Source organism: Aquila chrysaetos, chromosome 11 (genome assembly GCF_900496995.4).
Source record: "Aquila chrysaetos chrysaetos chromosome 11, bAquChr1.4, whole genome shotgun sequence".
Taxonomy (NCBI): domain Eukaryota; kingdom Metazoa; phylum Chordata; class Aves; order Accipitriformes; family Accipitridae; genus Aquila; species Aquila chrysaetos.
In genome coordinates this window covers 24291167-24313867 of record NC_044014.1, presented here as the reverse complement: position 1 = coordinate 24313867, position 22701 = coordinate 24291167, and the positions used below count along the sequence as shown (strand labels likewise).

General features: G+C 45.0%; 1 protein-coding gene across 17 annotated transcripts in view; it reads left to right on the top strand.

The window, feature by feature from the left end:
- The window catches only part of CAMK2G (calcium/calmodulin dependent protein kinase II gamma), a 119193-nt gene that overhangs the window by 48162 nt on the left and 48330 nt on the right, over window positions 1-22701 (top strand). For all 17 annotated transcript variants that reach the window (XR_003925803.2, XM_030030937.2, XM_030030935.2 and 14 more), the window contains exons 3-5: window positions 5300-5359; window positions 19773-19827; window positions 20452-20517. Coding sequence is in view for 16 of the 17 variants with exons in the window: in XM_030030937.2 (XP_029886797.1) it covers window positions 5300-5359; window positions 19773-19827; window positions 20452-20517 (181 nt within the window). In the remaining variant the exon portion in view is untranslated. The remainder of the gene's footprint in view (window positions 1-5299; window positions 5360-19772; window positions 19828-20451; window positions 20518-22701) is intronic.

Sequence of the window (22701 nt, the reverse complement as noted above, 5' to 3'; positions counted from 1 at the left end):
GTCCACTCTTTCAATTAGTTTTTAATGCTGTCTTCTGCTTGCCAGGAGAAGGAACTACCTGAAATAGGTTTGGTTTTGCTGACGTTTGTTCCTAGAGCAATAAATGTCAGTGTTCCTTGAGCAGGTGGAGGGGATGGGGTGCAAAGGGCACATCTCTTTCAGCCTCCCTGGTCACTGGTCCTTTGAGGAGCTTGTGGCAAGACTCTGGCTGGAAAGCACGTTTGTGTGGCAGCTACCTGCAGCTGAAACAAAACCCCTCTCCACATCTCTCGGGAGCGGGAGTCAGTCAGGGCATTGTAGCTATGTCCAAAGCCGGGAGGGTTTAATGCTGTGCTGCCTGTGCAAGGTGGCAGTGTCGGCACCTGACACCCACAGTCTTCTCCTGCTCCCTGGCTCAAGTTTGGCCCTCACCCCGCTTGCTTGGGACTGATTTCGTTTTTGGGGTTGTTGCAGGTGTCTTTCCCCAGACTCTGCCTTTTGCAAGCATACCTCAGCTCCATGCAGACAGGTCTCCCTGTGCTTTCCTGGGAGCCCCTTCTCAGCACAGCTTCCTACCAGGCTGATTAGGCACAGTGACCTTTTTCTTCATCTTCTTTTTGTCATTGTTATGGAAATGTTCTCACTTGACAGCTCTAGACTACTGGGATTTCTAGATGTCCTGTGCCCTGTCTGTGTGTCTGAAAATGTTCTCCTCCAGGCCTTGGGTACCCTTGGAGGAGAAGGACCTGGTGAGGAGAAACCTCCTGCGAGACAGCTGTGTGTGTAGTGGCTAGAGTGGAAAACTGGGAACTGATTCCCTGGAGAAGAATGGAGGCCAGAAGTTGGGTTTTGCGTTATTTATCCATCTCTGCCACTGCATCTTTCGGGTAACAGACTGAAGTGGTCAGACAATGAAAGGATTTTCTTAGAAAAGAGTAAGAAATGCACATCAGTATAAAACTAGTCATATTCCCTACCCTGCTGGAGATCGCCAGGTTTTCATGAAGTAAAGCTGTCCGCATTTTGTTTTTTATTTCTGTTGGGTACACCTTTCTTTTACATCATGTTATGCTGTTTATCTGCTGAAGTTTGATGCATTTAGGACACAGGCCAAACTATCGTGGTTTTGGTCTGCTGTCTTCTGTACTCAGGCAGGGTTGGTTTTGTTTTAACCTGCTCAGTTAGAGCTTCTTACAGCTGTGACGTTATTAATTGTGCATGGCCACTTCTGTCCATTGTGCACGAGCAGTCCTGTCCCAGTGAACGGACTGCATGTTTGTACAAAATGAAGCAGTTTCATTTTTGCAGGTCCTTAACTCTCATAGATGATGGTAACACAGTGATTCTTGTCTTCTATTAAAGTAAATCCCTAGACAAATCAAAGCCCAACCCAAAGAAATGCCAGTTTTCTGAACAGGCAGTTTGTTATCAGGTATATTCTGAAGAGCCCGGTATTAACGTTGCTGGAATGACACTTAGCGCAGTATTTGCAGAGCAATAATGTTAGAGGTACTTGGGTTAAATGTAGTCTCACATGCTGAACCGAGATGCAGAAATCATATAATCTGCAGGACTAATGAAGAGAAATAGATATTCACACCTTAGTCTGTGTATCAAGTTTTTAAGCACCATCTCCTTAAGCATTTACATTTTAAGTTTTGCTGCAAAAGAGCTACATAGACTGCACTTTTCTGTCCGTGTAGATACTCGTTGCTTCAGACTGTAGATAGAAGAATTGTCCAAATAGCAAGATTCTCTTTTTTTGGCTGGAAAACAGTAAATGAATATTAGATGAGTGTTAGTAATATCCTGTACTTAAGTTTTAAGCATCAGCTATTGTTCAAGGCTAGACAGCTCTGTAACATAGCAGGAAAAGAGCTTAATGAAATCCAATATTTGGAAGCAGGAGGTAGATGAATTCAGACTTGGAACGACAGTGCTAGATTTTAACAGGAAGGATAACTGATGTTTGGAGTAACTTCTGTGGGTGTATGGCTTTATTTATCTCTTGAAGTCTTGAATGTGAACCCTTATGTTTTCTAAAGGATATACTGTGTTTTAGGCAAGTTATGGAAATTGCTGGTTGAATTTCATACTTTAGGCTTATTTCCCACCTTTCACGATGTCCCAGGCCTGGGATCCTGTAAAGTAGGTCAGATGTGTCACTGTGTTTCTGTTAGCTATAAGGTGTACTTCCTTTGTGCATTAAGAATAAACTCCTTCACTCCACAAATGGCTTGCAGAAGTAAGTTTGATCTTTTGTGCAGAGGGAGGAGAAATTATTTGCTTTGCAAGCTCTTGGTAAGGCAGAGATCTGAGCCCATGTCATCTTTTCATGGTGCATTTTTACGGTTTGGTGAGACCTTGTATAAGAGAAGTGTTAAAGCCCTGCCTTTGACTGCTCTGCTGGACTTACAGAATTTTGTTTTTTCTGTCTCCTACCGTGCATAACCGTTGTTAGACCAAAGAAAGGTAGAAAAATTGCAGCTCCATGTTTATTCCTTGTGCATTTAGGTACTGGATTGTTCCCCACGAGTACCAAATCGACTCTGCCGCTGGTCCCTGGAACGAGAGTCTAATGCCCACACTGTGCCAAAGGCCGCCGGGCGATGAAGAAAAATTAAAAAGGGGCTCTCTTTGGGGGCTGGGGGGGGCTCTTTTCAAGTCACAGGTTGGGCTGTGTTCTGGTGCCGCCTGCAACGGGATAGGTGGTCCTGCAGGAAGGGGATCCATGATCCTCCAGGACCTGCGGCAGTAAACCCGCCCAGCCTGACCTTTCACTGCTCTCAGTTGCGGCGGCTGGCTGCTGCGGGCTGGTGCTCCTGGGGCTGGAGTGCGCTTTCTCTCTGCGAGTTGTGCTTGACTTTGCCTGTTTTGTTGCCCTGGAGACCGAAGAGTGTGGTATGCTTTCCCCCTGACCAGAAATAGTTTCCTGTACCTTGTGACCGGAGTGCTGTACTCCTCCTCTGGTCTCCAGCCAGGCTGTGTCGTGCTGGCAGGATAGGGTGTGGGGTGATGACCTCTTGTCACAAGTTCTGGTGTGGCTGCTGCCCATGATCACTAGCTGCCCTGCCTGCTCCCCTCCCTCTGCACGATGGTGTAGGATTTCAGGGGAGCAATTGCTCTTGATTTACATCTCCCATGGCATTTTGATGGTTATGTCATTTTGTTTGAGCCTTGCTCCTGTCAGCTGTCTGTCCTGGCTGTCAGGACTCGGTGGCTGAGTAGCACGTGGTGAGCTCTTACCTCTCCTTCCCCTTTGCTCAGCTGTTTTTGCTGTCTGCTTCCCTGTGCCCTTGTACTTGGGAGCAGACTCTCAGCAAGCGTAACTGCACATGAGGGCAACGTGATCTGGGTGGATGAAGGATCCCCTTCTGTAGGAGTTCCAAGTAGAGCTGGGAGGGTAAGTGGGGAATTTGCAAGACCCAGGCGTGCAAGCGGGCTATGGATAGTTTATCTTAAACTGTTGTCCTGCTGTGAGAATCTGGCCCGAGTGCAGAGTATGCAGCACAGTCTGTTACCTTGCAACTGTGTTTTGCAAAACTTCATTTGTGAGAGATGCTGCTAAAGGGGAAGACAAGGCACCCCCACCACTCCCCAGCAATGCAGGTGAGAAAGCGCTTGCACTGCACTAAGGCCTCAGGCGCGTGGAAGCTCTCCAGGCTTTCTTGCTGCCTGCTACTGTATTGAAGAGTGGTTCTGGCAGACAACTGTAGAATATATGCAACAACAATAATTTCCACGATTGAGAAGGAAGGAGAGATGAAAGGAGTAATTTACCTTCCCCCATCCCGGAACAGTAGCAGATGAGGATGTAAGCACATCTCAGCCCTATAAAGTATTAATTGGGACATTTTCTACAGTTCAGCCGTGGGAGAGAAGACAGAAAGCCTGCAGTGCCCTGAGCTGCTATTCCCAGTCTGGGAGAGAAGAGTGTTCTGAGCCGAGATCTGGCTTGGTTTCTGTCTTCTGCTCATAAGGAACAGTTGCCCAAAGCCTTCCTTTAGAAAGGGAAGGGAAGACCATGCAGAGACCATGGAGCTGTTCTCAGGCAGAGCAGTGCAGTGTGGCTTTGTTGAAGTGGGTCTCTAGCGGGTTTCCTATAAATTGGAGGATGCAGCATTCCTACCAGTGATCTGCTGAGTAGCCCAACCAGCCAAGGGTCCTGCTTACTCGTGTGGAGAAGACTTGTGTGTCACAGGGGATGCAGAGAAGGTGTGTTTTCAAGCCTGTGTGCTTGGGTGGGGACTGCTACTTCCCCTTGCTATGTTCTTTTGATGGCTGGACTGGGGAGGACGGGCAGGTCTTGTTTCTTGCCTCTTTCTAGGCAACTGCATCCCCAAAAGTCTGGAGTTTAGCAGCTGCAAGGGCTGCCTAAAAGATTTGCCTCCCTCGGATCCTTGTCCGGTGTGAGTTTTTCACTTGAGAGGATGGGGACTTTGGAGTGAAAATTCAGGTCTCAATCATTGCTGTAGTGAAAAATCCCGTCTGAGCCTCAGTGGCTCAAATGCCCCCTGCTTCTTGGCTAAGATGGGCAGAGTTGCTCTAGCTCCCTCTCCTTTCCTTGAACTCATGCTTGTTACATTTCTAGGGAGGAGAAACCATTTTTTACTCTCCTTGATATTTTTTTCTTTAATCCAGATGACAGTTGTGCTCAAACCAATGTTGCCTTTGGGCTGGAATAAGCACACTTAGCATTTGGGCAGAACTTCTCGCCTGGAGATCTCGAAGTGCTTGATCAGCATTTCACCAGCGAGTCCGTCCATGGGTACTGAAGTATGGTTACCTTTACAGTTCACTGGAGCTGGCAGAGCTCCCTACTTCATGTGATGGCTGTGCACAAGCAGGAGCTGTGCATTTCTCCCTCCTGCTCTGCCCTTCTTCCCCAGTTGTTTCTCTGGAGTGGAAGCAGGTCCTTTTCCCATTTCATATGGGCTACTTCTTCAGAGACTTTTCCCCCTCCTCTCCAGCCTTGGCGAAGGGGGTAAGTCTCGGAAGGGGTATCACTGGAAGTGGCTCTACATATTTGTGGGGCTGACGGAAGAGCGGTGTCTTTGACTCTGCTGCTATTCACTTTGAATCCAAGGAGGGAATATCAGTTTAGTGCTAGCTCTGTAGCAGGAGTGGAGGTCCTCCTGCAGCCTCGGCTGCATAGCCCTTGCCTGAAACGGCTGTGAGGTTTTGGGAGACAGTCGTGTTCCAGCAATTTCTAGCCCTCCAGATGTCTGCTGGGTCACCGTGTTCCATTCTCTGTTGAATATGAACAAGAGCTTAGCTCACAGTTGCGGTGCTTAACACCTTGTTTCTTACTCTCTTTCAGATCACCAGAAACTGGAACGTGAAGCTCGAATCTGCCGACTTCTAAAGCATCCAAATATTGGTAAACCTCCTTGGGCTCAGAGGGATGGGGGTGAGGGACGACTAATGTGTCTCATCTAGTGCGCTGTAAGAGAGCAGATGTATTCTGGATGTTCACAACAACTTGTCAAACTTGCCTTTTGAAATCACCTCAGTTTCTCTCTTTGACAAATTCTGCATATGACCCTGTCTCATTCCTTAGCATCCTGGCCCATATGCTCACCAGTGTGCTGCGTTGCCATCCACTTGCCTGTGCAGAGCTGTCCCTGCTCCTTGGGTGATGCATGACTCTTGTCTGCTCATCTGACATTCTGCAATAGGAGTGAGCTGTTGTGTTTTTTTTCCCCGCACCCGTCTTCTGTTTCCTCTTCTTGGCACTTTTTGACATATCCATTTAAATGCTGTATTCAGTGATATGCCCCAAGTTAAAGGAGGGCGGGCTAATATGTCAGCTCTTCTCATTACAGTGGCCACTTGCTCTATAAACAAGAGGCCAAAACTAAATTGCCTATTTTTGCAGTGGTCAAAACCCCCCCCCCAAAACCAAAAACCAAACAGTAATGAAGTAAAGGAAATAATTTTGTCTAGAAATACAGGAAGAGGCAAAATAAGGCACAACTTCAAACCCAAACTACATTATTTACTGAGCTGTAGAAAGAGGGCATGGATTTTTATCTAGTTCCAAAGCATCATGGAAGTTTGTCCTAAGTTTTCTTTTAGAGAAATTTCACATTGCTGGAAGTTGCTTTGAGCAAAAAATTTGGACCATGAATAATTCCCTTTTTAGGATCTTTAAATAAATAAAGCCTCTAGGATCCTAGCTAAGGTCTAATTTGAGTTAATTTATTTAAGAAAACATTAAGAAATACCAAATGCCACCTTCAACCAAACCACTGTTAAATATCCCTGTCTGGGAAACCTGTGATGCATTACATTGTCTTTCTTTTGCATAACCCTCTCTGTCAGTGTACATAACGTTTTAAGGGCATCTGTCTGGTCTCCTGACTTTCAGCTTTGTAATCATTTGCTCCAATCCTCTGAAGACCTGGGAGAGGAAAGGTGCCTTACAGCATACCCTGTGGACTAACATCTGTAGCCTATTCCATATGTGACGAAGAAGCCATTTCCAGAGGCTCGGGACCCCACAAAATGCAAAGCACCTTAGTAGCAGATTTTCAGCAGAAAGAGCTTTGTTGCATCTGAGTGTAGTTGTGGAGGTATGGCATGAGGAGAGGAGCAGTGGCCACCTTCTACAGTCATTTGCCCTGGTGAATATATTGGCCAGTAAATTTAGTGCTTGGCAATATTCAGAATGACTAAAACTAATTAGCTGGTTATCGAGCTTCATTTGCCCCATAAGACTTGCTTCACTTAGTTTAGTAGGTGATGTCACTTTTTGTTTTGGCCTTAACTTCGCTTTCATCATCTCTCCTTTTTTTCATTTCTTGCATCTTTTCTTGCCAGGCCTCTTGCAGAGTACATCTTATACACAAGAGGAAAACCACTTTTATGAGTAAACCATACTGAAAACAGAAACATACCACATTCCTGGTTCAATTCTACAGCTTGTTCCTCGTCTGTAATGAGTGGCAATGCTTGTCTCCTGTTGTATTGTGGTTTGGAAAAGATAGTCTGGGGGAATGTCAGTGGTTCTTGCATTTTCTACAGAGCATTTCTTGTCTTCCTAGAAAGAACAGTTTTTCTTTTAAGATAAAGAGGCTAGTCATTCTAAACCTAACGGGTGGTCACAAATAGCAATCAAGGAATTAAGTTTTATGCCTACAACACAGAATCAAACTCTGTTGAATAAGACCTCAGGAAGTCATATGGTCCATTCAGCAGTCCTGTGAAAACCTTTTATACCTGGCTGGTTCCAGGCATGTTTGTTCCTAAAAACCTTTAATGATTCCACAGCCCCTAGTGGCAGTCTTTCAGATGTTTAATTTTTCTGTCAGTTAGACATTAGAAAAAACATACTTTGCTGCTGTCTTAGCTTGCTGTTTCTAGTTCTATCCGGACTATATGTAGAAAGTAGTTTTTCTTTCTTGTAACAGTCTTTTACATATTTGAAGACTGTTATCATGTCTCTTTTTAGTCTTCTTTTTCTTCAGACTAAACAAACCCAGTTCTTTCAATCTTTCCTCATACGTCATGTTTTCTAGACCTCCAGTCTTTTTTTTTCTTTCTCCTTCCTTGGACTCTATCCAGTCGCTTCATATCTTTCTAGAAATGTGATGCCCAAAACTGGGCGTAAGATTCCAACTAAGGCCATGTCAGTGCTGACTAGAGGGGGAAGAACTGCTTCACCTGTCTTACCAAAGATACTCTTGTTTTGTACATCAACCTGTGAATCTTTCTATTTAAATATATTGTTGATGCACATTTGTTTTCTGACACATTATTGCTCCAGACTACTTTCTGCAGAACTTCTGGCAAGCAAATAATTTTTCCATCTTGTATAGATGAAGATTCCTATCAAATGTACATTACATTTGTCTTTATTAAAACAAATGGGAAGAAATTAACTCTGTGGATTCCCCCCCAGATTTTTCAAGACCATTTTGATTTATCTTCTGGTAACATAATAGGGTTGCAACTCCCCCCACAGTAATGTGATTTTTAATAACAATGCCATATATTGCGTCATGTAGATAATTAATAACACTGTTGAATATTGTTGGAATCTGGACAAACTCTTGAAGATATCATTTGATATATCGTTCCAGTTTGGTCAATTTTGAGTATGTTTTTTCAATGAGTTGTATACACCATTGTAAGCTAGTTCTGAATACACATTTCTTCTAAATTGTTTATGGAGATAGCACATAAGATGCTGTCAGAAGCCTTGCTGAAGTCCAGATGCTACATGCATTGCTGCTTCCATATTCCTTGGACTTGTTATGTTGCCATAGAAGGGAAACATGTTGTTCTGACATAGCAGTAGGTTCTTTCCTTGAAATGTGTATTAGCAGTTAGTAATCACCTAGTTACTACCATTCTATGTTGTAAACTCTTTTGGATGAATACTTGGTGTGTTGCCTCAGTGTGAGCTATGCTAGTAACACTGCAGCAGTCCTGGAGAATTCTGCAGAATTTGCACTTGCTTTAATTTCCCCATTAAGTTTTGTTGTTACTGTTTTTGTTGCAAACTGTGTTGCAGCATGTCCTGCTCTTCTACAGTGACCTGAGCCTCTAGTGAGTCCAGGGCAGAGGATTGAAAATTAGGACCCTGTGAGCTGGGCTGCTTTTCTCTCCTGCCTGTACACAGGATATAAAGCAAACCTGTTGTTGAATTTGTGTTTTTTACCCATTTTCTGCAAGACAGTTGATTCTGCTATGGAAATTCTGGACTGCAACACACTGACCATAACACCGCTACTCCGATAAAATAAAGGTTACTCTAGGTACAGAATAATGGTGATATTTCCATTTGCTGTTGCTCTTTGTGAAATGACCACTTTCTGAGTTATCCTAACATGCTTTCATCAAATCTCAGCCCTAATTATAGGCTATTGCTCTGTAATTGGGTGTTTTGCTTGTCTTTAGATGCACATTATGGCGAAGGTAATCACAGTGGAGTAATCCTTCTGAGAGCCTAGTGTTGCAGTAAGGTTTTTTTGTCTGGACAGAAGAAAGTTGACTTGAGGCAATTTTCTGATTTCCAGCTCATGGTATGTACCATGTTCTCATTGCAAACCATCCATTTGAATGTGCCATTATAGCTGGTCACCTCAGACTTCAGTTCAGTAGAGGAAGGACTTCTTTCCCTAACTTTCAACTTGGTTTTTTTCCTCCTGACAACTTTCTAGAGTATTTTGCATTCTGGTCCAGAGAAACCATTTGCCAACCATGTTCACCAAATACAGCAGAATTGAACGGAGATCAATCAGTGAACTGTTCACCCTGTTTTAAAGGCAAAAAAGATGCACCCATTTCTGAGGATATTGGAGTGTTAAAGAGAGGCAGAAGGCAATATCATTAAAACCCCACTGTCTATAAGCAGATAAAATGCCTGTGAAATTTGGCAAGAGTCACGGCTCTATGGGGAATTCCACTTGTTGAACAACTTACTGTTCCAGTGATTCACTTATCTATAAATCTTGTGGGCATTTGACATGGATGTGTTTGGGAACACAGAGAATGATATGGCTCTCTTCTCCCTTGGTCCCTGCTTTGCAGGAAGGAAGCAGGTTTCTAAGCACACTCATAGCCCTGACCCTTCATTTGCAGACGCTTTCCTGATTGTGCCACTGAAGTTTGTGCAATGGCTAAGATAAAATAAACTTCACCATTGCCTTCTGTTTGTTGTAGAGCTAAACTTACAATGTGTTGAATATCAATTCTTGCTTTGGTCTTCTGCTTAGTTGTAAACTTAATTTCAGTCAGTCTGTGTATTTAAGTCCTATAATTCTTTCACTACATAGGGATTCTCTTGTGGAGAATTCATTTTTTCCCCATGCTTCCTGCTACCCGTCAAATACTAGAGCAGTGACAGAGCTGGGAACCCCAGTATCTTCCTGCAGGCTTGTTCAGTGCAGATGTGAAGTTCAGCAGAGTGCTGAACTTGACCCTTCCTGTCCTAGGACTCCCAGAGCAATAATTGTGAAAAATTTAATAAAAATCCTCATTCATAGTTTTGAAAGCTCTTCTCTAGCATTCCTGTGTTCTCCTACAAGAGTAGGATTGTGGCTTGTTCAGTGCACCATGAAGTCTGCTCTGTGCATGGATTTTGTCCACCGTGTTGTTAGGTGTTGCCCTTCTCCTTCTAAATTTTCTTTGTTATGCCAGTCTAAATATGTGCCTCCTCTTTGGATCTGTCACCAGATGATCTGTACTCTTTCTTAGATATTTTTAACCCAACAGTACAAAAGTAGTTCTTGAATATCTTTTGTTTATATTTCAAGCTGAGCACTTCTGGTTGGTTATTGTGTCCCAGCTCATGGCAGCCTTTGCTGTGAAAAACTGCATGCACTTAGGTCTGGAGTGATAAAAATACATACTTTAAGAGAGGCTGGTAGTAGCCCAAGACCCGGAGCCAAATTCTGTTTCTGATTTCTGCCTTCATATTCTTTGCTGAACTGCTTCAGAGTTAATTTGTTTGAGGGAATTTGTAGCAGTAGTGAAATGCTGTCCTCAGCATCTATCAGAATTATTGCTTTTTCAGGTTTTTCCTACTTCTGACTTTTTCTCCAAAATATACTTATACCTGAATTCTTTTTATTTTAACTTCTATCTGTCAGCTTCTCTCAGCATAAACCACAATTTTGGACTGGCCCTTATTTAAAATGGGGAGGGAATGGTATAGAAATCTCTCGTGAATTAGAAGAATTGTTTTGACCCAGTTCAGTTTTATCTCCTTTGATAAGTGGTCTGTCCTCTTAGTACCTCTGTCTTGTGGGAGTGATTTTGATGGATGTGTATAAAAAAAGGCCTCCAGTCTGTGTGCCCTTAAATGATGGTTATGATCAAGGTGCGAATTGCTGCAAGGATCAAGAAGGATGCTGTGCTTCTGTGTGCAGCCCAGCTGGAGAATCTGACAGTGCTCATAACTAACCTGGATGGGAAACGTGGTGCATTGATCAAGTCTGCAGACCTAATACTGGACTTGTTGTCTTAGTGGTATCAGCCACAACTTAAGGTTCACTCATTCCTTATTTTGAGATACTACTCTTGATAAGCAAGCCCTCACTCCCCCCCCCCCCCCCCCCCCCCCCGCTGCCAATTGGAATGTTTTCCTATCACCTTTTCCTTAGCAAGAGATTTGAATTGCTTCCTTAGTGAACAAGAAAAAAACGTAGGCTGTGTTTTGCTGTAAACAGCAGATTTCCTTGTTTTCATTTGGCTCCAGACATCCAGACTGACTTTGCAATTGGGACAGAAAGGATGTTATGTGCAAAGAATAGTTAAAATGCTGGGGATTCTCCAGTGGTTTGGCCACGCTTGCTGCCCTATGGAAACTCAGCGGTTTCCAAGTGGGATGCTCCTGCGCCTGGCCTGCTGTTTAAAGCTGCTGCCCTGCAATTTCTATTGCTGGGGGACTGCTCCTTTTCTCGGGTGAAACTGGTGTGGAGAGGGGATGGTGTGGGGAAGAGGGGGGATGGGGGGAGAAGAGACCTTGTAGCAAGAGTTAAGCTTTACAGCTTTCTCAGTTACTGAGCAGCTTTTTCCTTGGAAGTGTCATGAAGCTGTCTGAGAGGACAGCAAGTTGCTGTGCTTCCTAAAAGGTCAAACATGATGTTCTTGGCCTTAAGCCTTTAACCTGCTCTCCTCTTCCCCCCCTCCCCTCTTCCCCCTCCACCTCCCCCAAACCCCCCACCTCCCCACCAAATAACCCCAACCACCAACCACTCAGAAAAACCCCAAACAGAACATCAGCTAGAGTGCATTCCTGCTGGGAAGTTTGAGCCTTTGAGCTGCGAGTTACCATTTATTATTTCCAGTCCCGGCACTGTTAGGGTTTTAGGTGGGTGCCTATGCATGTCTGGCTGAGAGGGGGCTCCCCAGAACCCCAGGCAGTCCAGCTTTTTATTTCTCATTCTGATTCTCCCAGTTACTTTATTTTTTACTACCTATTGTTTATTTACCTCTTCTTGTTTTCTCCTTTTTCTGCTTCCTCTTCCCACAGCTTTTCCTGTAGTTTTGAGAAAAATGTTTCTCCATGATCCCCCTCAATTTGGGAATGGAGTAACAACTGCATTTTCTTCCTTGCCAGTGGATATATTTATTCTGTATGTCTTTGTGATCTGTACTACAGAGGTATTCAGATTCCGTTATTTGTCTATTCAGCTGTGAGATTTATCTGTATGCAAGCAATCCCTTAAAAAAAAAAAAAATAGTGAGATGATGGCCAGACTCAGTGCACTCAAACTCAAAGGTACTGCAAAAGCCAGAGAAGGAGGATTCCCCTACTTCCCACCCGCCCCCCCAGTTAGAATAGCGTTGAGGAGGTGGAAAGAGCCTCCTTTGGGCTCCTCGCTGCCCGAGCACCAGACAGAACAGAGGGGTGGCTGCACTCTGGTGAAATTGTGCAAGTGACAGCCTGCCTTTTGAACGGAGCTTGCCTGGGTGGCAAGGTTTCATGACTGTCCTGGGCAATGCGAGGAAAGAGTTGTGAAAATCAGGTTGATACAGCAAGGCTGGGGGGATATTAGGCAGAACACCTGTCTGCACGGGCAGGACCGCTGCTTTGCAACACCAAAGGCTGATTCATCCCTGATGGCAGCAATGTGCGTAGCGAAGTTGCAGAGCCTGTATGAGAGACCTAAAATTTGTCACAGCCTCTCTCTTCATTTTATTAATTCTAATAAAGTGGGTGTTCTCTGTGTATTTTCTTTGAGATACCAATAAAGTTGACTTGTTATTATTTTGGGGCTTTTTAGAAAAAGCTCTCATATAATACTAGTTGTTATCAAAACTACTTTGCTTATCTGGTATGTGGATAACTGGAAATTATTAATAACAATTCTGGATGGTCGTGATTGCACTGTTATCAGGAGAGTAGGAAATATTCCTGCTAATGCACTCTTTTGGCTCATGTAATGTTTAAGTAGGGCATACTAAATGTTATGTATCATGTGCTGAACTTCAGCCTTTCAATATAGACATTGCAAATTCAAAGGAAAAATAATGTTTAGTTGGCACTGAAATGTTTTTAAAAAATACTTTGTGTTTTCTTTTTTTACTTTTGCTTTTTACTTCTGCAGAAGGACTGGTTTCATATGAGGAAGGATACTGTTCTCCCTAAAACTTCTTTCTAGGCTGTGAATTTCTGTGCGTAAGGGAATTTCCCCTGACTTGGCACCATGTATGGCAGAAAGGGCACTGCCTTAACCTTGATTTTCAGGGCCAGAGTGCTAAAAAGGTTACAGTGAGAACAGTGGGGGGGGGGGGGGGGGGAACCACCTCTGTGTGTGTGCACCTTTTCATACTCCCTTAGGACTGTTCCTTGTCTGTCTTTGCAGAGCTTGCAGCAGCTTGGTTCTGCCTGAACCGGAGCAGAGTGTTAACAAGCCCTTCTTCTCTTCCATTTTCTAAAGCTTTAAAACTGCAATTGGTGTGAAATGCTGTGGGCTTGGGGAGTTTACAGCAAGCTGGTATATATCCAGCATACTGTAACCTCTCTGTGTCAGATTTGGAAGGAGGAGGGAAAGAGTACGTGTTCCTAAGGGACTGGTTAACAGCAGCATGCTATGTCCTGTTAGCTAACTGTCCTACTGCTGTTAGTTACTGCTCTAACAAAGCTGGTCATTAGCTGCTGGAGCAGATGATTTCTAGAGGATTATTTGCATTACACAATTTAATGCTTTTTAATAGCAAATTTTTAATTAAAAGGAGAGTCCTTTTGGAAGCAGCCTGAGCAGCTGCAGCTGAATTCTGCGTGTTTAATGTAATTAGAGAAACAGCTGGGGTGGGAGCTGAGCACCCAGCTCACAGGCAGTCACAGGTTGATGGTGGCTCCTTGCGGGACAGGCATCCTGAGTGATGCGAACCGTGCGGGAAGTGTCCTGGCACACAGCCAGGCTCGGAGGTGGTGGGACAATTCCCATGTTGCTGCCCAGGCTGGTGAGCAGCTGGGGAAGTGGAGAGTGGGTGGTAGCCATCTGTGTCAGTTTACTTGTCACTTGTGCTGCCACGGACGATAGCGCTCAGTTTGCAGTCTGTCGGGCCGTGTATATTTGTATCTATAGTTTCAGCGTCTCCTGGCATGTTGGAGAATATCTTTGGAAGAGGGCATCAGGCAGGTTTTAGCCTCCAGTTTTATTCTGCTGCTTCTGGTATGCACTGTCTCTTGAAGTATGGCCCTTGTGGTATCTCTTACCTCCTCCCTTTCTGCATGATACAGGCAAATGTCTGATGTCTGGTTGGAAACTGCTGAGGAGTGAAGCTGTGGCTGTTTCTAATGAGTGGCTGACCTTTAAATAGCATTGTTGAGTCCAGAAGATCCCAGAGCGCTTTTGAGTTTGCACTACTAAGGCTGCGTTGCAGTTACCATGACCCGGGAGAGAACCAGAAATCTTGTTGCCTTGTATTGACTCTGCTGCGGGTACTGCAACACAGGCAACTTCATTTGGGAGCCGCAAATGATATATAATCACAGTACACGATGTGTGTTGGTGCAGAGGTAGCTGGCTAATAGTGTCCTTTATGTTCCCATAATACCCAAATGCTTTACACTTAGGAACGCCAGTTAACCTAGATTTAGCAGACAAGATTACCCTACCCTGTAGCTTCAACACTGTCCCTAAGGACAGGCAAAGGCCATTGGAATGTAGAAGCAAGCATATTTCAGCCCATGTTACCTTTTCCTAAGCAGAGATGAGTAATTGCAAAGTGAAGATCTTGGGAATTGTCCCGTGAAATTCTTCTTCTGCTTGTGTACTTGTCTTTTGTTGTGACTTCAGTAACTACTTAGCTTGCAGAGATTTACTTGCAGCAGGTAACCAGAAACCACCCTGTGTTACAAGAGCCTGCCTGCCCCAACCATGGGCTGAGCCCCCAGGCAGCCCTGCTCCACTGTTTGCTGTGGACGTGGGATACAGGGGAAAGTTCATCCTGGGGCTTATGTGGCAGGCATAAATGCTCCTGGCCTATTATGCTTGACGTAAGACTAAAAAGATAATAATAATCAGCACACTGGGCAGAGTGAAGGGAACGTGTGGGTCAAATCTAGGCTAGGCATAACCTGTGTTTGTGACCCCAGTATCCGTTGGCCTTTTACATGTGACCTTTTAAGAATGAGATGCCTGTGGCTTTTCAATGTTTCTTTATGTTCCTGTAGTTCAGGTGGACTTTTATAAAAACAGAAAGTTCTTTTCTGATTTCTTCATGATTCACTTCAACTTCTTCATTCACAGAGTCTTGCTTTGTGTGACTCAGCAGCAATTTGCATTGGTTGTTAGGCTGGTACAGTTTGTTATGAGGGAGATTTTCCTCTTATGCTCAGTTGCTTTGTATCATGCTCAGGCATCGGAGAGCTGCGGCTGCCTGTACAGGGTCATTTTATTCAGGCAGGGAATGCAAACCACATGGCATGACTGTTACTGTATTGCTGTTTCTCACTAAAATGCTTAATTTTCTGTAGTTAATATGCAAGGACTGATTTCCTACATCTGTAAGAATCCCTGTGTAAAAAGTGTTCAGTTAGGAAGGAAATACGGTTTGAGTCACTGCTTCTGGGCGTCAGAATCAGTTAATAGAAATAATCTACCTCATCTTCTGGCGAATAGAGTGCGATCAGGTTCCTTGGCAAGTACTGGACTCTTTTGTAGTTTGGTCGTCTTTTGGAAGACCCTGTGTTGCTGTTGTGCAGCTTCCCTGTTGCTGCAGCTTTAGACTCTTGTTGTGATGTGTGCCTTTGTCTAGCCTGCTGCACTAGACATAGACGTCACTGCTCCCCTGACAAAAGCAAAAAAAAAAAGGGTTCTGTAATATTTTTGAAGAAAATGTTAACTGGATGAATACTTTTTTTTTTAGTTCTCTATTTTTCTTATCATGGATAGTCAGTTTTGGGGAATCCTTTACCCTCCAACATCTACATATGACTATATTTTTCACCCTCTCGTGTCAACAGGTTACACAGGTACGAACAGCCTATGTGGGCTCTGCTCAATTGCTTGGTTGAAGCTGAACTTGTGGTAGTAATGGAGATGTTAGATGGTGTGCGAGGACCAGCAGCCTGTAGAACAAATGGGATCTCCTTTTCATGGGAAAATGTCTGAAACAGAGGACAGCCCAGTATTCAGGTTCCTGTTACCCACTGTTGGAACTGGCCATTCGGGAACCTGTGTCCTGCCTTCAGGTGGAGGGCACTCGCATAGGACATCTGTAAAGCAAAGAGGGCTCTATACTGTCTGGAAGGTGGAGTTATCAGATGGTGTCTGAGGTTTGTGTATCTTTATGATGAATGTTAACACAATGTGTCGTATTTATGAACCAAAGTGGAGAGGAGGCCAAGAAACTTTTTTAATGCTTTTATCCTTAACATGAGCTAAAGGTGGTGGAGTTACTTCTGAATGTATGCCATTTCATGGGCTGGCTGAATGGTTTTGGAAAAGGCAGATCATGTTTTTCAGCTGACAGTCCCTGGTAGTTAGCACTGTATTAGAAAGCAGAGCATTTTAACTTGAGTGTCGGCAGAGTGAACCATGGCATCAGAGCTGCTGATTGTAGTAGCCTTGCTGGTCAGGAAGGCTCTTGTGGCTCTGTAGGAGGGTAGGTAAGCAAAATGTTAGAGTGAAATGGCACTGGGTGCTCTTGCTGTTCTGCTACTGGGTATTGCTTTTGTTTATTCCCATCAGCATCGGTATGAAGTAGGTGTGGGCTGGAATTGAAAGTCACAAGAGTTTTGGTATATTCAGATTTTTCTTAATTGTTTTTGACTCCCCTCATTGCTGCCCCTCTCCACACTTTAAGCCTAGTGTTTTGAGCTGTTGCTAATTATTCCCATGCAGGGTGGTGGGGCCCACTGTCATCTTTCCTATAGCTTTTCTGGGTTTTGCTGTTCTACAGTTACTCCCCGAGCTTTGTTACCTCAGCAGATTAAATCTTGGGCAGATTTTGTTCTAGCATCACTCTGGCCTGTCGCAAGGAAGCAGCTCCCTTGTTAAGTTAATGACCTGCGTTCTGCCTCCAAGGCCTTCTTTTGCTGTGCAGCCCTAGGGTGATGTATAGCGTCAGTATTTATGAACTGTCTCTGTCCTTCTGTCATGGTTACGCACCTAAGGACGCAAATAGTGTTTTACCGTCCTTGAAGGCTCTTTCTGCTGCCTCTGCCAGTCTCTGCCAGCTGAAGTGCTACTGCCTTCCCTTTTCGTAACGTATCTGACAAAATTGCTTTCCTCAGGACAAAGAAATAGTACCAATCAGCTCATTTATGTTTTATTTTCTGATGTAATTTGCTGCCTGCATCTTTGCGTCAGAGTTTATCGTTCACTATTTCTCAATTCTACCTGCAGACGTGTTTGCTATTCCCTTTCCATGGCCGCTGCTCTCAGCCTGCTGGTGGCTGTGCTCCTCCTCTGTAAGGATTTAATTCGTGCTGGTTTCCTCTCTGCTTGGTGTTTCTTGCAGCAATTCGATGACCTTTCAGGAGCCAGAGGAAGGAGAATGCTTTTTCGTGCACACCAAGCATCACCAGACATGACCTTATTAGCACATTCAGCTTTCCTTGAAGTTTCTCCATCTGTTTCCTCTTTATAAGGTCTCCTCACAGACTTTTGCCTGTGTCTTGGGCCTCAGCTCTTGTTCATGTGCCCATCTCCTGCATTCACCTCAAATAGTCTTGTGCACTGGAGTGGAAACTGCCCTGCACTGGGAATCCAAGTGTCTGTTTCAGCCTCTTCCCATCTTGTTTCCAGTCTTGAATGGAAATCTTTTCTCCTAGGAAATACCCTTCTCACTTGCATTTTTTGTAATGCTACCTCTGCTGGTTTCTGCCGAGTGCTCAGGAGGCAAGTTTTCTTTTAAACACAAAGTTGTATTGCAATGAAGTTATTACAAAGCCAAATGAAACTGCTTGCTTGGAAGAAATTTTTTTTTGCAGCAAATGATTTGAGGAGCATAGTTCTTAAAGGTGATGTGTCTGTATTTTCATGCTATAGGAACAACATGTTGTACCTGAAACACCTGCTGTACCGGTCCTCTAACTGTACTTGCTTGTTTGCAGCATTATGCCGGGTGGAGTGCTCCTCCCAAACCCCTGCGGTTAGATGCAGTAGAAATGCTAAGGAAAGGAAATTCGTCAAGGGACCAGCCCAGAGAGCTTGTAGATTAAGGCAGGAAAAATATAGCAAACTACAGGCAGAAAATAAGGAAAGAATTAAATCCTTTTAGGAGAGGTACTGGCAGTGGTTTCTGCACATCTGTGCTACTCTCAATTTTGAGTTTGTGTGTGTTTGCGTGCATGTGGAAGGGTGCATTAGCAAAGGAGAGTTGCAAGGAGGATTAGAGGAGAGCATTGAGAACATTTGCAAAAGCTGTTCCATATGAGGTAGGAGCATGTGCCAAGTGCTAGTTTGAAACATTCCCAAGATGGTGATGGTAGCTGATATCATGCACCAATGAGATGCAAACTGACCTCTTGATACTGACCGAGAGAAAATCATGATGTTGGGAAAAGTCAAGACAGGTCACCTGTATTTTATGTGAAAGAGAATAGAAGACAGGCAAGAGAGGCAAAGGTACCATTAAAGTGGCAGAGCAGAATAACGAGATTTTTCTTACAGGGATGAGAACGGTAATGTTACTTTGGTCAATACTCGATTACAAGGTGTTACAGTGGCTGAGACCCAGTCTAGTCTCAGCTAGTTGCTTTAGTTGGGTGAATCAATAGGGAAAGACTGTAGATGGGCATGTGAAGAAGACAACTCATCCTAGTCAGGGAGAGAAGGTTTAGGAATTGAATCAAATAGGATTGCTAGCTTCTGACCCCAATTGGCAGGGAAAATAGTGAAGTTTTCCAGCAGGGGAGACAATAGGAGGTAGGTAGCATTGTGAAATTAAGGGCTTAGTTTCTCCTCTTGGGTTAGAATTAGTGCCTAGGTATCCAAGAAACATCAAAGAAATTGAGATTTTGATTCAGACAGGAGGAAATGACACTGTGCTGGCTGCATAGATACAATAGTTATTGCCCACATGTAACATGGCGAAAGGAAGACAGAGCCCCAGAGACCTCAGAATACCAGGGGGTAGTGGCCCATCACGGGGGGTAACTCCAGTGCTGTAGGTTAAGGGGGACAAGGAAAGGGAAAAGATGAAGGTTAATTTAGGCAATAGGAGCGGAATTAGGAGGGCATAGGTAAGGAAGCTGAAGGAGGATGAAGTTTTGAGAAGGGGAATGTGATCAGATATGTCTGTGGTAACAAACAGGTGAGAAAAAACGAGACAAGAAACTGACTCTGAATTTTGAGTAAGGATTTTGGGTGTAAGAATGAAGTGAGGAAAAGGAAGTAAAAGGGAACTTCCTGGAGCTTTACAGATGAAAGGCAGAAGGGAGATCAATGGCACTGACATGCAGGTGGGGTCAGAAGTAAATTTTTTGGGTTGGGGGCTTGTTTGGAGATTCTGAATAGGATTTGTTTTGGGAAATAAAAATGGGTGGGGAGAGATGGCAAAACATGAGCGTGAAGGAAAGAGTAGGCAGATGTGAAAGGAGGGTACTGAAGCATTAGAGAAGGAGAATGAACAGGAGGTCAAAGATATTTACAGTTTGTTTTGATGCTGGGGAGGGGTGGATGTATGTGAAGGACACCCATCTGTTCCTTTGAGATAATGGAAGGAAGCAGGTCACTAAGTGAGCACACAAAGTGAAGGGCATGGGGAATTAATAGACTGATTGGGTTGAGGGAGAACTTGGCTGTGTGCATGGGTTTGATTTGTGAAGTGTCATATTTGCTACATGCTCTGTAAATCTCCATTTCTTGATTATGTTTTTGCAGTGCGGCTCCATGACAGTATTTCAGAAGAAGGTTTCCATTACCTCGTCTTTGATCTGTAAGTGTCTTTCTTTGGCTTTGATCCTTCACCAGTGATACAGGCACGTGGATGGTTGACTAAGAGTGGAATAAAAAACACCTGCATTAATATATTCTCCCTTTCTCTTTTGAGACCTGTAGATACCTCTGGCCTATTTGACAAAAATCCATTGACTGTGTGGTAGGGGATGGACCAGGAAAGCTCCTGGCAGCAGGTGTAAGTGTGGGATGGCAAAGGATGGCTATCCTGTATAGGGAGGCTGTTTGACTTTTGTCTCTGAGGCAGCCTGGAGGGGGTCAGAGGAGGGATGTTCTGCTGAAGCTTAGCATATACTAAGCTCTGTAGAGGTGCATGGGCAATTCGTGCCCAGTGTGTCAACAGTGTCCTGTACACTGCTGGTGAACTAGCAGTCCAAGGGGTCAGTCACATGGATGTACCAGTGCTGGTGCCATCATGGTGGAACTCTGCCCTGGCTCCCCTGTGCTGCAGGTCAGTGGTGGAGCTCTGCCCTGGCTCCCCTGTGCCACAGGTCCCCACACAGGCTGTGGGAAGGGGCCCAGACAGGCGGCCACGTACGTCCTGTGCAGCCTTGAGCTAGATCTGCGCAGGCTGTGTAACCTCCCGTGTTCTTTTGCACTCCAGGGTTACTGGTGGGGAGCTCTTTGAGGATATTGTTGCCAGAGAATACTATAGTGAAGCAGACGCCAGGTAAGACTGTTTCCAGACCCTTCTGTGTATGTGCCACGTGTGTTGGCAAGTGGAACGAGTGTCCTGACTACTGTTCTGTGCATGGCTTTGTTCTGACACTCTTGCTCCCCGTCTGGAAAAAACAATTCCTCTTTCTGCTATTAGCATAAACTATTGTCACAAGTCAGCCTAGCTCACTGCAGCTCTAGCCCTTGCCGCTTGCAGACGCTTCTGTCTTTGCTGCTTGCAGATGCTGTGCTCTTTGCTGGGAGACCCGTTGCTAGCGGCTTTGTCTGCCTAACCTTTCTGGTGGGTGGTGACAGTGTGTCCTTAGTGAGCAAACGTAGGGGAGAGCTGTCCTGTGGCTGTGACAGCACTGCCTGCTTGGTCTCTGCCTTCTCCTAGTAGGGATTCTAGTGATGTGCTATTGCTGTTGGGCAGACCCACTAAATTTGCCTGTGTCTAGGTAATGGTTTACGGGGCAGGGGGGAGATGGGACTTTGAAGGCTATGTTTCTATGGAAGCCCTCTCTGTGAGCTGGTTGGTGCAGTGAGAAAAGGCACAATATGTGAGAGCAACCTTTGTATTTTAATATTAAAAAGATTTAGAGTTATGCCCTTCTTTTTCTGAGTGTCCCCCCTCTTTCCCATGCATGAGCTTCCTGAAGTGGCCTGTGCTTGTTCATTTGCTGTTTGTACAGGGTGGGTGTTTTGTGCAGCGGTAGCTGAGGGTGTTCTCTGACCCATCCGTTTGCTGGACACGTAGCATTTGGAATCAAACCTGGGATTAGGCAGCTCCTGTTATGCTTTAGCAGGGCCTGGCAGTGGCCCGATGGTGACACTTCACCCCTGCTTATTCTGCACCCATGTTCTTATCCCATCCTAACCCTTGCTGGAGCAGGAATTCGGGGAGCCGTGAGAGGAGAAGCATAAGAAGGGAGTAGTGGGTGCTGCTGCAGGGTGAGCTTGGTAGGCAGTACTGTGAGGAAGATCATACTGAGTGCAAGGAAGCAAAGAGTATGACTTGGTGTGTTAATGTAGGTACTGTTGTGGAGTCTGTGGGCGCTTATTTGCTTTCCCTGGGGTACGCTTACAGCCTTTGTCATCTGGGCATTACGCAGTGCTTTCAAATGAGGCATTGCACCGTGCGCTCCGCCATGAGCCGTCTGCTGATGGGGAAGGCCAGTGGGCCCGTCATCTCTGATGGCGCTCCTGGTAGAGAGGTCTGAGAGCCCTGTAGATGTTTTCAGTGGGGTGTACAGATGTTGTAGACACAGCATCTCTGACAGATACATGGTCACTCAAGCTATTCTGCCCTGAAGTTGGGAAGTTTTGAGGTTATCAATCATCATCCTTCCCCCTGTCCCTCTTGCCAATGCCTGTTCCCTGAAATGGTCAAGAGCTGGCAGTGACCAACACTGCTCAGGAAAATAATAGCAGAGTTAAGGGAAAAGGAGAACTGTCTATTGCTCTGTGAGCCTTCTTCAGGGTGCTCAGCCCTCTGACTGTCAACCAGCCAGGTCTCACAGTGCCCACCAGATGACAGAGTGAAACTCCTCCCTTTCTCTCCCCATGCCGAGCTGAATTCCAGAGCAGGCTGGGAGAGCGAGGGAGCGAGGTCTGTGCCAATCCGCCGCGCTTGGCTCGCCTGGGACACCTCACACTTTTGCCATTTTTGGCCAGAAAATCTCTCTCGCTCAGACTCGGCTCTGTTCTAATTATACATTTTTGTTTTGGGAGCGGGGAGATATTCATGGACTCCGACCCTGAGGATTGTACTGCCAGCTCCGGAGGGGTGGTGGTAGCGAATACACAGTGCTGCACCTCCTCTCCTCTTCCTTCCCTCGCCTTCTTCCCATCTTTTCCAATAGCCAATTTCCCTTCCCTCAGATATTTCACTCATTTCAAATTTGTTCCCCTGAGATTTGTAGAATTTGGTGAGCTGCAGTGAGGACACAGACCCATCTGAGTTGCCCTCATGTGGGTGCTTACTGCCCAGCCATAGTTGTCAAAATCCCTACTCCATTCCACATTCACCCTTGGGAGCTGAGTAAATGTTTAGTGGAAGAGATGTTTTCAACCAGAAATCTCACCCGTGGGTGTGTTGTGCTGTTCTTATGCAATAGGTGTAAACAACATCTTGCTTTTACCCCATGTGGTTACAGCAGTGAGAGTGGCAGAGAAAGGGTTTTCTGTGAGCTGGGGG